Raw genomic sequence first — 16,100 nt, 5'->3', positions numbered from 1 at the left:
GAGGCGGCTCCTCCTCATTGTGTCCGCCATCTTGCTGCGCCGGGAACGGGAGGGGGCGGCGCGCGGGGCACTGTGGGAAGAGGGGGGCGCTCCGCCGCCGCGGGGTGTTGTGGGAGAGCGGCGGGGCGCGCGCGCGGCCTGCTGGGATAGAGAAGGGCAGGGCTGGGGGGGGGCTGGCGGCCATTTTGAGTGTGGCAGCAGGGGCGCCTCCCCTCCCGCCCTAGGGCGGCTGTCACCGTCCCCTTGCCGGCAGGGCCCGGGCTGGGACGGGGCAGGCCGGTGTAGTCCCAAGCACACAGGGTCCACACGCTGAGCCTTCCCTTCAGCGCCAGTGTCCCCCACGCTGCCCAAGCCGCACGGCCAGAGCACACACGGGGGGACGGGGACACCCACGGGGGGCGGTTGGCCGCAGGCCGCGGGCACGGGCTGCGCAGCCGGGGTGTGGGTCCGGGTGCCCACAGGGGCCCTCACCCAGGCCCCGGCTTCTCCGTAAAGGCGCTAATGCCTGGACGTGCCCCCGCAGCGCGCGGGGGGACCAGGCTGTGACAGACCCCGAGGCGGGGGCAGCGCGTGGGGCTGGGGCCGGCGTCGCGCCCCGCCTGGGCCTGCCCGGCGGGCCAGGCCTGGTGGCGACCGGCGGCGTGACGTCGGGCCGCCGAGCAGGCCGCGGGGTCCGCGCCGCCACGGACGTCACTTCCCGCTGGCCCGGCGGGCTCGGTGGGCCGGCGCCTTGCCGGAGGTGGGACGCTGGCGGCCACGCTGGGGAAGGCCCGCGGGTGCGTATCTCGCTCTGTTATTTGCAGACTAACACGCTGCTGTGCTCCGTCTCGCCTCTCTGCCTCATGCAGCTGCTCTGCTGCAGGGGAGAAYCACTGCGCCGCGGGCGAAATCGCAGCCCGCCGTGAGCTTCGGCTAACCCCCGGCCCCCTGAGACAGCAGCCCCGACCTTTGCTGCCGCGATCTGCTTGTGCGTCCCCTCGTCCTGCGGGGAGCAGCTCCCATCACGCTCCGGACGTGATGGCAAGTTTCTGGCCTGATAATGTCTTGAAAACATAAAATGAAGCTGCGGTCACAGTGTGGGTTTTGTGGGTAAAACAGGTGCAAAATGAATGATTGCTAGCGTGGCAACTTCAGCAGACTGAGCACTGCTTGACATTGTCCAGAAAACCGTGAAGAAGTTTTAATCTACAAATAATATGCCAGATTTGGTATTTTACATATTTTTTTCCCTATTGTTTTTGTTCTGCCTGCTATTAGTGAGGAAATAGGATTTCAGGTGTTCAGGGTGGGATGCAGCCGCAGAGCCTATACCACCRCCGCAGCAATTCCTGTTATTTACCTGCAGGGACAATACAGAAGTGCTTCTCCTCAGGGATCCTGGTCTCAAGTCAGTAGGTCTCAGATCTAACCAGGAGCACAGTTCTTTAAGAGTTAGTTCCCACATTTATCTACACCCACTGTGAGACCAGAATCCCCTTTCCTTTAAAATACACAGTGATGATATTTTTCTCATTCTTTTGTTCTTTTTCCAGTTAAAGTGTTATACATTGTTTTATATCCCACAATTTTTTCTTCTTCTAAGAACTGGCCTTCCAGCAGTATTAGAGAAATGCTAGTGCTATATCAATTGAAGGCATAGGACTTCAGATGGAGATGAGTGGCACACTCTTAAGGAATTTTCAAGCTGTCTTGGGTTTTGAGGCATGTGCTCCTATAAAAATGCATTGAAATTGCTTTCTTGCTTTCATGAATCTTGATGTCAGGTTCAAGCTTTTATACTTCTCCTATCTTAAATAATTATTCTTGGAGTATAGCAATAGCTGTGAGAATCTTTAAAATTTCCCCATTAAAATTTCCAGCAACCTGATATTTTAATTTTAGGAGAACACCCACCCTTTCATTATTTCGGTCCCCAAGAAGCTTGGAACCAAAAGAAAGAAATGTAAACCCTGGATGTCTTCATACATGTTAACTGCATTTTCCTTTCATAGTCTCCAGAACAGAGTTTGGTTTTGCTTTTAGAATAATATTGCCCTCCTGTGGTCAAACAACAGTAGATCTGGGAAGTATTGTCAAAGGTCTGTTTACATGTCATTCAAATATGGTTAATTATTGCATGTGCATATATCTCATTTAGTAAAGCAGAAGTCTTTTCTGTACTTACTTGCTCTTACAATTTGTTTACTATAGCTCACCATTACAGATTTAGATCACTTCTAGTCTAATTCACCCTTTCATATTCTGATCAGACTGGTCAGCCAGAATGATTCGACAAGCTTTATTCTGAAATGAATAGAAGATTTTAACTCTGGAGTCTAGGAAGACTCAACAAAAGACACCTTCATTACTTCTGAGGGTCTCAGGGTCAGCTACCCCATTACAGGTCAGCTCAAACCCTAAAATATATTTTCAGGTAATGAAAGATGTTAGAAAAGTGCAGAACAGCATTCCTCCTGCACACTGTAAATTGCAAGATCAAAGCCTGGATTATCTCATGTGGGCCCAAAAGATGACTCATCAATACCATCATAAGACAATTTACTTCAAAACACCTACAATACTTAGCCAAGTTTTAGAGTTGTATAACACTGTGGGTTGTTGATCTGATATTTTGTCACTCCCTTTTTATTATTTCTTCTGCCTTTCTTCCTAATCATTGGAACTTAGTTTGTCAGTTTATACCAAGCTGGAATTTATCTGGCAGGATAATTGGATCTTCTAGCAAAGTGTCACATTATGTAGGAATTATGGATAATGCCCCTGCAAAACTAGTTAATAGAAAAGAAGTTTAATTGCTGCTTGAGTAATATTGATCAAATGTAGCGATTCTACCCATGCATTTATATATTACCTACCACTGTAACCTAACCTGTGCAATACAAACAGTCCTGTGCTTGCATTTGCTCAGATGAATGGACATGAATTTCAGTGAGATGCTGCTGGAAGAACACTGCTCAGATGAATGTTTTTTTGTTGGACTCTGCTGTGAGTGGCAATTCTCTGTGGGTGACCAGGTTTGAAGGCTTGTGTGGAAGACTTGAATCACACAACCTGGCACCTCTTAATGGGCTCTGGAAACTAAGCATGATGCTTTGGATCATTGAATCCTGCCCTTGCTGTTACAACACGGAATCACAGAAGTATTGGTAGAAGGGACTTCCGGAGGTTCCTAGTCCACTCCTGTTCAGGGCAGGACTATCACCAACACAAGGTCAGGTTGGCCATGGCTTTGTCTAGCCAAGTCCTCAAAACCTCCAAGGATGGACACCACAACCCCTCTGGGTGGCCTGTTCCAATGTTCTGCCACCCTCTCAGTAAAGAACTTTTTGCTAATGTCCAAACTGAAAGTTTTGAGTTGCAAAATGTGGCTATTGCCCTTTTCTAGATCATCTACCACTGTCAAAAACAGTTCCCCTCCACTGTCTTTGTAACTACCTCTTCAAGTAGTTGCTATTAGGTTGTTCATTAGCCTTCTCTTTGTCGCATTAAAAAAGCCTACCTCTCTATGGATCATGTGCCCCAGTCCCATAATCATCCTGATACAGCCTTCCACTGGACTCTCTGTGGTTACTCAATACCCCTCTTGAACTGGCCACAGTATTGCAGGTACGGCCTCGCCAGCACTGAGTAGAGAGGAATAATAACTCCCTTTGATCTGCTGGCTGCACTCCTCCTAATGTAGCCAAGTCCACAGCATGACTTGCTTGCAAGGAGAGCACACTGGTTGCTCATATTCCCTTGACGTTCGCCCTGACCCCCCCCCCCTCTTCTCAGCAGGGCTGCTACTCAGCCAGTCAGTTCCCAGCCTGCTCTAATGCACGGGATCCTGTCCCAGCTGCAAAACTTCTCACTTCTCCTTGCTGCACATCACGAGGTTTCTGTTGGCCCTGTGCTCAAGTTTATCATAGTTCTTCTGGAAGGTTGTTCCACCATTCAGTGTGTCAGCACTCCCTGCAAATTACTGTCATCCACAAAACTGTTGAGGATGCACTCTGTGCTACTCTCCAGGTCACTAAAGAAGCTGTGGGGAGATACAGATCCCCAGTATCGACTCAGGGCCTCCCTGTTCATTACCAGCTGTCAGCTGGACACTGAGCCACTGATTTCTACCCTCTGAGGCCAGTGACTGAGCTGGTTTTTAGCCAGTCTAACAGTGTGTTTGCCCAACCCGCACTTCTTCAGCTTGCTAATGAGAATAGTGTCACAAACCTCACTGAAGTCAAGGTAGATTACATCTGCCACTCTCCCCTTGCTCCCATAGCCAGTCATCTCAGCCTAGAAGGCAGCCGTAATTGTAATCCTGTGACTGATTAATATTCCTGGCTCTTTCTCCTCTTATGTCATTTCCAGCTGAAGAGCTCATAAATTTTTGCTATTAATCCCAAAGAGCATGACCTTGTATTTTGCAGTACTGAATTTCACCCCCTTTCTATTATTCCAGTCCTCAAGGCTGGCAACTTTTCATCTTCTCTAGAATACTATGATCCTTCTCTGTATTTTAAATGACTGTCAACTTTGATTGCAATTTGACTCGGAATAGGGAGCTTGAGAAATTGCAGCATGAAAGGAAGTAGACTTGGCATGGACTTGGCTTCAGGGTAATACTGTTCTGCACTGAACTACAGAAGGATTTTTCTAGTCAAAAATTTTTCTTCCCTACAATCCCCAGCACATGGAAAAATCAATTCCAAAAGGTATATAGGGAGCGAAGGGAGTGTGACCTAGAAAAACTAGTAAGATACATATGTCAAATACAGTTAATTTTTTTACTAATGATGCTGATCTATATATATATATATAAAATGCTGACCAGAACACTTATCTTCCCTATGTTTGGCTTTAGGCTACATTCCCCATCAAAGGCAAAGAGACCCTGTTGACACTTTCCTGGTGAGTAAATCAGTCATGAGAGCAACATATTTCTTTTCCAAGAAACATACAGAAAACAGTGTACTGGAAATTAGGACCCCTGGGTTTCCAGAGCTCAGTATATTCTTGAACAAAGGTACTCAAACTCCGTCCTTTCTCCCTTGCCTGCCTAGCAAACCCGCTATGGAGCTCTCTGGTCTAATTGTACCACTTTTGTCTGCCATCATTCTCTTTTCCAGTGACTGCTGCAGGAATGCCACCGCAAACAGAGGGGAAAGGACTTGTCCCCCATCCCTGCACACCCACTTGTGCATGGGACTCGTCATATCAGAGCAGTGATCGGTTGGTCCATCCCACCTGCAGATATTTTATCTTTTACGAAGTGTGAGTGAGACTGTGGTAATTTTATGCAAATCCRTGTGCGGATTAAAAAAATAATCAAATTCTAAAATTTTCATTTAAAGAGATTAGTCTTGAAAAATCCCCCATCTAATCCTCCTGGAATAGTCACTTGGAACAAACCTGCATCTCCTTGTTTTCCTCCTGGGTCCTGTGCATCTCCTGGCAAACTTTCTCGTAATGCTTTGGGGACCATCTGGGGCAGCAAGTTTGAGTCTGAGCAAGGCTTACCAGGCAAATTAAATATGATATATCGTGTGATAGAAAAGATGTGTCAGTAAGTGGGAACATGGGAGTTAAATGCAGTAAAATCTGGACTCTGTTGTACTTCATAGGTAAACTCCCATGATAATGCATGAAAAATGGAAGAGTTAAGCCTTGGTGAGTCTAATGGTAATTTAGGTACCAAAAGGCCAGAAGAAAGTCATGTAGCAAGAAAAATGAGTAGCAGGAGACTCTGCTAAAACTTGCTATAACTGCTGTTTGACTTCTGTAACAGGGATGTAATCTGTCTTCCACACATGAGCTCAAATTATGCTTGAACAATTGGGGTTTGATCCAATGCCATCTCCATTTTTTTCTGGTCCCATCAGGGATTTTGGGCTCTGTACATGGTGGGCCAGCCACCAATCATTGCCACAGGGGGGGAAATCCAGAGAAATCCCAGTGATGTTAAGAAGAAACTAACTTAGATCCATGAAGATATCAGCTAAATTAGACTTCCTGGCACATTAATATTCAACGTCCTCGGACCTTGCAGCATGTTTTCCTATGGGGATATGTGATTGGATCAGCCTGCAGCAAGCCCAATTGCTGTGACTTTAAAAAACCTACAAGCCCGTGATACAAACTCTTGAGAAAAACCTCCAAACACAGCACCGGGAATAACTCAGCTCTGCCCAGCAATGGCAGACTGGCCCCTGGAAGGGAGTATTTTTCTGCCTTTCAGATACCTGCTGTGGAGTGAAGGGCTGGCTCATTTTTCTCATTGCATAGGCACAGCCAGCTCATTTGTGCGCTGTCTTCCTCCACAGTGTGAGTCCAAGTTTACAGCTCAGACTATGCCTCCCTACGTCCATGCCTTTGGTCTCATGCCACCATCCAATTTACCTGGCAGCTTACCATGTTTCTGCCCCTGGTGCTGGATTGTTTCTGTCTTCCTCTGACTTTGGCTCCTTGCCTGCAGAATTGCTTTAATTAAAAAGTTAATGAAAGATAATGCAAACAAGTATTTTGCTTGTATTTTGTCACAGTCCAGCTCCTCTCCCTCCCTCTCTCCCAGGGAAGGTGAAAATTAGGAGCTAGGTTTTTGCTGCCTTTTGCTGTGAGAGTTAACAGTGGAAGTTACTGCAGACTTAGGAGGAGCCCTATGAAGAAAGGGCACTAGCGCTTATAATGGTAATGCATGCAAACGAGTATGTAGATGGAAAACATTATTCATTAACAAAAGCTGAGAGAGTTTTCATTTACAAGGGATTAATCTAAACCCTTGCAGTTCTCCTGTCTTTTTGGAACAGGCAATTCTCAGCATCATTTTCCTCCTAAGGTTAATGCGAACTTCTGGAAAACTTTCCAAAAGGATATACCCCAACCCCAAATTGTCCTGAGCAGGGGCAAAAGGATGGTGTAAAATCTGAGCCCCACTAGTACCTATAGCATGCGGCCTCATGTCCATATGGAGGAGGGTTTGCTCATCTCTCTGTGAGTTCCCCGGGGACCTGGGAAACTAAGATTAGCTGGTGCGCGAAGCAATGTGAGTCACATCACCAGCCCCTTCTCCTAGCCCAGATTTCTCCCAGCCAGCCGTGGGGAGAGGAGAAGGCAGGGAGGTGAGGATGTAATTTCCCCATGTGCTAGACAGAGCAGCTAACTCTGGCAATTACGTTACTTTTAGACCCACCATCCCTGGCAGTAGTCTGAGAGCTGCCATTTGGATTATTTTTCTTTCCAAGCCTGCCTGTGCATGGGTGTGGGGTGATGTTCAGTTCCCTTGATCTTGTTTTTAAAGCCTTAGTGAAATGAGTAAGAATTTTATTTTTTTAATATCCGCAGTGGATTTCATAGCCCTGATTTATGGCTGCTCCCTAATGACATTTAGTACCCGGTGCCTGCGATTGTATAAATAAATTACATAAAAGTGGATTTGTGACATCATTAGCAGCACCCCATTCCAAGGGGAGCCTCTGCTGCGCCTGCTGTGCCTAATCAGAGCTGACAGYGAGCGGAGCCGCACGCTGAGCGCTCCGAAGCTAATGGGTATGTGCCAAATTCAGCTCGCCATGGCGTCGGTGCAAAGCTGGAATAGCCACCCACTGCGGGGGGGGGGGGGTGGGATTAGTCTGGGTTTACACCTGGGAAACCAAGATTGGTATCAGGGCTGCTGAACACACTGTGCTCCCTAAAATCATCAGAAGCAATGGAAAGACACAACAGCACGCTCTGGATCAGGCCTTGACGGTTCAAATATAATCTGAGTTTGGAGGGCAGGAAACCGATTACGTGCCTGCTATTGCACTGAACTGCTTTCCAGAGCAAGCATTAGCAGCATGTACACAAGTGCTGGATGAAGTAAGCCGGCATTTATTTTTTCAGCTCCAGGAGGAGAGGGTTGCTTCTGAACGACTCGCGCCTGCTGCGTCGCACCTGGAGGTAGAGACTCTGCGCAGAGCCGAGCGGAGCCGCCAGGAGGGCACGTGGGACCGGAGCCGCCGTCGCAGGTCAGGTTGTGCCCGCTTCCCCTCGCCTTCGGGGTCAGCCAGGAAACCCTCTCACCCTGGCGGAGAGCGAGGCTGTTAAAAGCTTTGGGGCTTTATCTTCTTAAGCTTCCCCAGCTCCATTTTGGCCTTTTTCTCCAGCCACTTGGGCAAACCCTGTATCACGACTGAGTTAGACCCGGTGACCCAGGGCACGACGCACCTCCGGTTTGTGACGCTTCCCTCCCATTGCCCTGGGCTGCCGGGTGGATCAGCGACCTGGCGGGGAGGAGAGGCCTGTCTCAGTTCCCCAGGGGTATCCAGTGACATGGGCATCAGCACAGGCTCCTCTGGCCCTCACTGTAACAGGGCTCAGCCTCAGAGTTTCAAACTGCTTGGAGCACCGGCCGCCAYGAGGTTTAGGAGTCCAGTAACAAACTGGGAAGGACACCCTCTCTTTTATTCCCATCTCTCCTTGTGATTGAACAAGTCAGTCCTTCTGAGCACTGTCTAAAGGGAGTTTAGATAGGTGGTTTATCTACCCCGGGTTTTGCCGTTAAGATGTGTTTCTCCTAAGCATTAAGTCATTATTTTCTCTTGCAAACCTATGACCCACCATAGGGCTTTATCTGAAAGTCCCTTTCTCAATAGATCTCATAGCACACCCAAGCTTTCCTTGCCTGAGGAGGTGCATCTATGGAGGCTTTTACTGAGCCTTTGGCTCTGTCCCCTGTCATTGCAGCAAAATAAGGCAGATCCAGACCCAGAGGAGCTGTTGCAAAATTTCTCTGGCTTAATGATTAACACCTCACGATGCTGCGGGAGTGTTAGGGCAGCGAGACCTCTGGACTTGCAAGCTCTCCCCGAAGAGGAGCCAGCCGCTGGCCTTGCACCGAAACCCATCCCTTTACAGGAGAGCGGATTAGCTGGCAGGTAATTTGAACAGTTCTGTGATTGAGTGTGCTGCGGGGGGCTGCCTCAGCCCCCTGGCACCCTGCCTTAACTGGGTGCACAGTAATTGCCAAGAGCTGGAGAGATGATGCAGATCACAAGGATCTTTGGCACCGTGAAACCAGCAGTGAACTCGCTGCCAGTTAGTGGAAGGAAGGAGAAATGCTGCACGTGGCAGTGGGGGAAGGAATAGAGACACCTGAGCCCTGGTGGGGGCTGCCTTCCTCTGTAGGGACAAGCGCCTGACCTTGAGCACTTGCGATTCTTCCGTCTGCACTCATAGCTATTGCATATAACACTAATACTTACCGAGGACCAGCTCAAATGGGCTTTCACAGGCGCAGCTGGAAACTTTGCCTGGCTCTGAAGCCCTATTTGGGCTCAAAATGTGATTTTAATGGATAATGAGAGGAATAAAAAAAAAGGGGGGAATGGAGCCTTGTGTTGATATGCTGTTTGGTGTGGAAACCTCGTTATGGGCCTCTTCTGTGGTCCCCCCCAGTAAGGGATGAGGCAGCCAGAAAGCCCGTGGTTTCTCCAAAGCCTGTGTCTGATCATGCGAAGGAACGGGGAGTGCTGCGCGGCCAGGGGATGAGGTCAGCGTTTGGAGAGCACCAGGAAGGGAGTTAATGCAGTGAAAAGCTGTTCCACCCCGGTGCCCTGCTCTCTCCAGGCCGGAGAGCAGCTCCCACGGTTTGGAAAGGCGTCAGATGTTGAGCAAATTGAACCGCTGGGTTGCCAGAGTGCTGGGGGGGCTGGCTGGCAGGGCTCCCCTTCCCCGGGGAGGCGCTGGGACGGCAGGGCGACCACACGCTGCCAGGTAGTTTGAACGTGGCCCCGTCCTTCCCTCCCTCCCACCGGGGGGGGGGGGGGGAGGCTTGGAAACGCAGCTGAGATGGACCTTACTCTAGCGGAAAAGGGAACCAGAGCACCATGGTTCGTGTCTGTCCCCCTCTCTGCTCTCCCGGTGACAGCCCGTCTCTCAGGCTAGTGACAACACTCGCTTTCTTGCAGGTTGGAGCGCGCCATCTGCCCGACGCAGGGAGGCCAGGCGTGCAGAGCCCACCACCGAGCCCAGCGCCAGCCCGCGGCAGCATGTCCCTCCGCGAGCACGCGCTGGCCCTCTTCCGCAGCGCGGTGGGCACAGTCCGGCCGGCCCCGATGCTGAAGAGGGCTGTGACGCTCCGGGCAGATGGGTGCCCTCAGCTGCTGGTGAAGGGCCGGGCCTTCCCGGTGAAGGGGAACCTGTACCTCGTGGGCTTCGGCAAAGCTGTGCTGGGGATGGCTGCGGCAGCGGAGGAGATCCTGGGCGAGCACCTCATGCGGGGGATCATCAATGTGCCGCTGGGCATCCAGGAGAGTCTGCAGCGAGCGGGAATGCAGTAAGGAGCCTGTGCCTGGAGAGTTTGGAGGGGGAGGCTGCCAGATTTGTCCTCTGCAGGGCATTGCTGTGAACCCTCTCGGTCCCCTCCAGCCCATCGTGTCCACCACACCGTCCTGGCCGTGGCTCTCCAGCATGTCCCAGTGGCACCAGTGCTGCAGCCCACCTCTGGGGCTGGGTGCACTGTCCCCCCAGCCCAGGGGAAGACCCTCTGCAAAGGCCCCCTCCCTGCCCTCGGCCATGCGCTGTGCTCCTCCAGCCCCGTTTCCTGGGCAGGTGAGTGTGGGGCCACCTGGGTGGGTGCAGGTGTCGGGGCGTGACAGCCTCTCTGCACCCGGCAGGGACATGCTGCTGAGGCCGCACAGCAGGATCGAGGTCATTGAAGGTGCGAGGAACAACCTGCCTGACCAGGAGGCCCTACGGGGAGCCGGCGCCATCCGGGACCTGGCCGAGGGCCTGACTGCCGACGACCTGCTCCTCGTGCTCATCTCAGGTAGCGTGGGCATCCCGGCAGCGGGCTCTGGCTGAGGGACCCTGCTGCTGGTGCAGCCCCTCGTCCCCCTCCAGCYGTCTCTCTGTCCCTTCGGACTTTCCCTTTTCCTCCCGTGTGCAGGAGAGAGCTGAAATCAGCACAGGCAAAGCAGGTCAGGCCAGTGGGCTGAGGAGTGGTGCAAACGGGGCAGAGCCATCCCTGGGTGGCACTGGGCCACCACGAGCCACTGCAGCAGCCATGTGGCCTCCTGGCACTGGGGAGAGGCCAAGCTGCACACGCTGGGTGAGCGGCAGCTCCGGCCTCGTGCCCCTGGGCAAAAACAAGCAGGGACTCGGAGCGGCTCTGCAGGAGCGCCTTGGTCTCTGCTCCGTGAGGCTCCTGCTGGCTCCTCCGCAGATGCTGGAGCCTCACCTGAGCCAGAGGGAGCAGTGCAGTTACGCACACACTGGGACAGCTGGCACCTAGCTGTGCGTGGTGAGATTCCCTGGGGTTTCCCCCGTCCTTCGGCTCCCAGGCCTTTCTGGGAGCCTGCGGGCTCGCAGCTGCGGCCCAATCACCCTTTGGCTGCGGCTCCCTGCGCACGTGGCGTCCAGGCCCCAACTGCTCCCCCTCTCAGCTGCATTCCTGGCTAGTGATTGAAACAGGGGCCTTTGCTTTTTTTTTTTTTCTTGCTCATCATGTTTTATTGATGCTGATTTGCCTCAAACCTCTGAGCAGCCTTTGCCCTTTTATGGTAGGTTTCAGCTGTACTTTTGTACGCCTTCGCCCTCTGCTCAGATCTCACTCCTAATATTTTCCATCCATTTTACTTTTCTGTTCTAACCTTTTTCTCACCTCCTTTTCTGCTTTCTGATGCCCGATTGTATCAGTTCCCCAGACAGGATTCCCTGGGATGAGGCCATCACCCCGGCATCTGGGGGCGCTTTGCCCGTTGTGCTCCTCTCTCCCCCTTTCTTTTCTCCCAGGCCTTGATCAGCGCAGCTTGGCAGGTCCCTGTCTTGCCGCAGATGTAGCTGGTGTTTTTCTACGCTGCCCTGACCAAACGGAGCCAGCAAAGCAGGCAGCGTCACCATCTGCTCGAGCTGACTGCTGCGTGAGTCACGGAGCCTGTGGTCCCTGCTCCGCCAGCCCAGCAGCCCTTGAAAGGCAGCCTGGCAGCACGGCAGCAGCCTGATGTGGTGGCCACAGTAACTGCTGGACCTCCTGCCTCGCTCTTGGCGGTCCCCACGACTGCCGACATCGCGGGCGTGCAGGACCAGTGAGGTTTTAACCTCCTGCAGACAGCGTGAGGCAGCGGCGAGTCAGGCCTGTTGGTGGAGAAGTCATTTTGCAGAGATGTTAAGGCAGTTCCCTGACACCTCTGCGTTTCCTCCGCAGGCGGCTGAGCAAAGAGGAACGGGTGCCCCTGCTTAGGGGTCAGCCAGCCCCGGAGAGCCCATCTTTCCTCCTGTCCTGCTGCACAGTGTGCTCAAGCCCTGCTTTCTCTTCTGCCTCTTAGGGGGTGGCTCAGCCCTGCTGCCTGCTCCTACCCCTCCGGTCCTCCTCGAGGAGAAGGAGAAGCTCACAAAGATGCTGGCTTCCAGAGGAGCTGCCATACAGGAGCTGAACACGGTCCGCAAGGCCCTGTCCTTGCTGAAGGGTGGAGGGCTGGCCCGGCTTGCGTATCCCGCACAGGTAATCAGGGAGAAACCTGCGCTCGCCCAGAGCTCAGCAAGCTGCTGTCCAAATAGCGGTTTCATTGGCTGATCCAGCTGTGCTCGCAGGGTTTTTTCATCATTGGGTGAATAATCTTTGCATTTAGTTTTGGGAATCTGTTTCTCAAACGATGGGTCAAGGCCTCCCCAGAGGGGACTGCAAAGGCTTGGAGCATCTTGTTCAAAGCCAGGGAAGTTGCACAAAAGGGAAAAAGAGGGTTCACCTGCACTTGCAAAAAGTTCCAGCAAGGCTGACCCAAGAAGAGAAAACTGGCCAGGCTCACAAGTGCCATGCCATGCTGGGCGTTTGGGGTGGAGCATGGTTAGCAGTGTCCACGGGGGCTCTTTTGGGGAGAGAGGGATTTGGGTTTCTCGTCATTCTCTTGTCATTTTGTAGAAGTAACTGAGATTTCACTGAGGTTTACAGAATTTGAGCCAGATGTAACCTCTCCAGATGCCTAATGAATATATAAAAAAGCATAAGTGCCAGAACAGTCAGTGCTAACTACTGGAGCTGCTGTCCAAAATGAACAGACACCTACACTCTTGCAGCACTGGCTAGAAGACTCAAAATCGCAGGGGGAAAGAGGTGGAGGAGAGGGAATTCAGATGTGGTGAGCATCAGCAAACCCCAGCCCTGACCCAGGAGCAGCTGGTGCGTTGCTGCGCTGACTCCCGCAGTGCTTGCATGGCCGCGTCCAACCCCTTGTCTCACCTGGGGGGCATCTGCAGCATATGCCATCACTGGCGTGCAGGTTGAACCCACACTAGGTTAGCAGTATGGCAAGTGCTGTGGCACTGGCTACATTTTCCAGTTTGATGGTCCAGCATCGAATGACATTGTAATTCTGCAGGTCCGAGAAGTGCAGGACCTTAAAACAGAAGTGGGCCAAATTCTGCCCTTGTTGACACCTGCTTTGCAGGTGTAACTCCGAGCAGCTCTTACGCCCATGCTCTTGCATGGGCGCCTGCCGCTGCCTCCCACATTAATCCACAGCCATTTCTCTTGGTAGGTCGTGAGTCTCATCCTTTCCGATGTGATTGGTGACCCCCTGGACATTATAGCAAGCGGGCCCACTGCAGCCAGCTCCCACAGCGTCCAAGACTGCCTTCAGATACTGGACAAATACAAGCTGCTGACCAGCCTGCCCAAGTCGGTGGAAACAGTACTGTCCAGCTCTCCTGCAAGCCCTACCTCTCTGGAAGACTACTCCCACGTCTTCAACGTTATCATCGGGTCAAACACTCTGGCTTTAGATGAGGCCAAACGCCAGGCAGAGGACCTGGGCTACGCGACTCTGGTCCTGAGCGCGGCAATCTGCGGGGAAGTCAGCCGCGTGTCTGCACTCTACTGCCAGCTGATCCAGCTGGTCTGCCTGGCCTTCGCTGGCCTCAGAGACGGGCCTCTGGGCGACGAGGTGAGGGCAAAGCTCCTGCAGCTGGCAGCAGAGCTGGAGATCCCGGGTTTGAACCCTGCCGAGACTCTACAGGCCCTGCGAGGATTAGGGCCTGACGGACCAGTCTGCATCCTGGCCGGTGGAGAAACCACAGTCCAGCTTCAAGGAAGCGGGAAGGGAGGGAGGAACCAGGAGCTGGCTCTGCGAGTGGGGCTGGGGCTGCACAGAGCGCAGGCCGCTGAGGCCGGCAGCCCCCTGGGCAATTGCGAGATCATCTTCCTCAGCGGGGGGACGGATGGGCAGGATGGGCCAACAGCAGCGGCAGGGGCCTTCTCCAGCCTGGAGCTGGTGGATGAGGCACGCCGGGAGGGTCTCGATGTGGAGGCGTTCCTCAGCAATAACGACTCCTACACGTTCTTCAGCCAGGTCCAGCATGGACATCACCTTCTGGTGACGGGCTTAACGGGAACCAACGTCATGGACATCCAGGCTATTTTAATTAGAGCCAAGGAGAGATCATGAGAGCTCCCTCCACAAATATCCAGGACCAAGGGTAAATGAGGGCATTAACACTGGAGACAAATGTGAACTGCTTAAATTAGGGCTAGCTGTTGAGGGCGCTAATACCTTTGATAGAAGGACTCCACTAATTAGACACACGAGATGATGTCCACAGCAAAAGCATCAGAAACAGCCAAACAATTAATTGGGATCAAAGAAAGGTAAGCACAGCACCACATTAGGGACATGGAGGCCGCATTAACACTTCTCTGCTAAGAGCCACCATGGCTGTAACAGCTTCAGCTCAGGTTAAAAGGTGTGGGGAAAGCAAGGCCATGGCGGCAGCTGCATCTCCAGCGACCCCAGCTCAAGAGGAGCTCATCTGGGGGCTTTTGCAGGTTCACGGAGGTGCATTACGGTGACCAGAGGACATCAAAGCAGCAGCAAGGCCCACACGGCTGGGACTACTGGAGATGTGGCCACACCAGAGCGTCCCGGGCCATGCACAGCCCCCGAGTCTGGCATGGCACAGCCCCAGCAGCGCAGCTGCAGAGCACTTCAGCAGAGAGCACCGTGTGAACTCAGCCGCACGGTGCAAATGCCAGAGGGCAGTGTATCCTCCCTGCCTTGCGCGAGGAAGAGGGTGATTCAGGCACAACGGTGCAAGGAGCCGTCTGAATAGGAGCACTTCTCCTCCGCTCTGCAGCCTCCTTGCCTCCGTGGGGACACTTTCCCAGCTGATCCTTGTTGGGAGAGCCTCTGTGCCAGCAGCACGTATGCGATGGGCATTTGTGGTATGGTTTTCCAACTGGGCAGAAGACAAGCCTGCATCCAGCCTGAGCCACTGACCTTTCCTCTGCACCGAGGCAGAAGTCGCTGTCACTCTGATTTGTTCTGCAGAATTAGCAGAAGTAAAGGCAAGGCAACCTTCCCGCTCAGCTCCCTTGTCCCATGCTGCTGGGCTGATCAAAGGGCAAAGCTGCGGGAGCCTTGCCTTGCTGCGGAGCCGCTCCCCCACGCACACGACACTGCAGCGATTGCTGTTTCGTCACCTACTGCAGTGCAAGAGGTGGGAGAGCAAAGATGAGCCAGGTTTCCCAGGACGTGCGGCCCACGGCGGGGCTGCATTTCAGAAGGGCTATGCCTGTAGCAACACGCATGGCAACGGTTTTGACTGGATATTCAAAGGATTTAGGCTCAGCAGCCAGTGTGACCCAACACATTCAACTCCTTTTGAAAATCAGCCTGGTTATTACAGAGCCTAAAGTGGGAATGGAGCTCTTTTGAAAAATCCAGCCCTAATTTAATAGGACACGCTTGACTCAGACTGTTTCCAGACAGACAGAACTCCCCCATGTGACTGATCTAATCTCGTGACACAAATACACCATCCTGCCAACGCCGCGAGTAGTGGTGTCGCTGAGCGGCTGTGCTGCGTGCGGCTCGAGGCTGGGCTGGAGGGTGGGTTTTTGAGGAGGATGCAACACCTCCCGCTTTGCTTTTTAGGCCAGTATCTAACAAGTAGGGCTGGCAGCGGGGCTGCCACGGGGGCCAGCTCCTTCCTCTGGGCATCGGCACCAGGCTGGCTGCTGGACTGAGCGGAGCACGGCCCGAGCCGCTGGCAGCCTCTGCCCACAGCCCAGGCCTGTAAAAACCCCAAAGGTATAAAAACCTCCCCGCGTGTCATTTGTTCTGAGTGAACGACTTCTGTAACGTGCCTAA

General features: G+C 52.8%; 1 protein-coding gene across 9 annotated transcripts; it reads left to right on the top strand.

Annotated features, from left to right (window-relative positions):
• Positions 1-693: 693 nt before the first annotated feature.
• On the top strand, positions 694-15,781 carry GLYCTK (glycerate kinase). 9 transcript variants are annotated; one of them, XM_026071476.1, is made up of 9 exons: positions 694-776; positions 4,844-4,890; positions 5,109-5,253; positions 7,861-7,985; positions 8,704-8,894; positions 9,927-10,294; positions 10,635-10,786; positions 12,285-12,460; positions 13,494-15,781. In XM_026071476.1, the coding sequence occupies exons 6-9, from the start codon at positions 10,008-10,010 to the stop codon at positions 14,397-14,399; spliced, it is 1,521 nt and encodes a 506-aa protein (XP_025927261.1). In that variant the 5' UTR covers positions 694-776; positions 4,844-4,890; positions 5,109-5,253; positions 7,861-7,985; positions 8,704-8,894; positions 9,927-10,007; the 3' UTR covers positions 14,400-15,781. The 9 variants fall into 9 exon arrangements, with proteins under 9 accessions (XP_025927261.1, XP_025927256.1, XP_025927257.1 ...); XM_026071471.1 differs by having other exon boundaries at positions 4,844-5,005; XM_026071472.1 differs by having other exon boundaries at positions 4,844-5,005; positions 7,861-7,990.
• The last annotated feature ends 319 nt before the right edge of the window (positions 15,782-16,100 follow it).

This window comes from Apteryx rowi, unplaced genomic scaffold, assembly GCF_003343035.1.
Source record: "Apteryx rowi isolate R43461 unplaced genomic scaffold, aptRow1 scaffold_326, whole genome shotgun sequence".
Taxonomy (NCBI): domain Eukaryota; kingdom Metazoa; phylum Chordata; class Aves; order Apterygiformes; family Apterygidae; genus Apteryx; species Apteryx rowi.
This window is presented reverse-complemented; position numbering and strand designations above follow the sequence as displayed.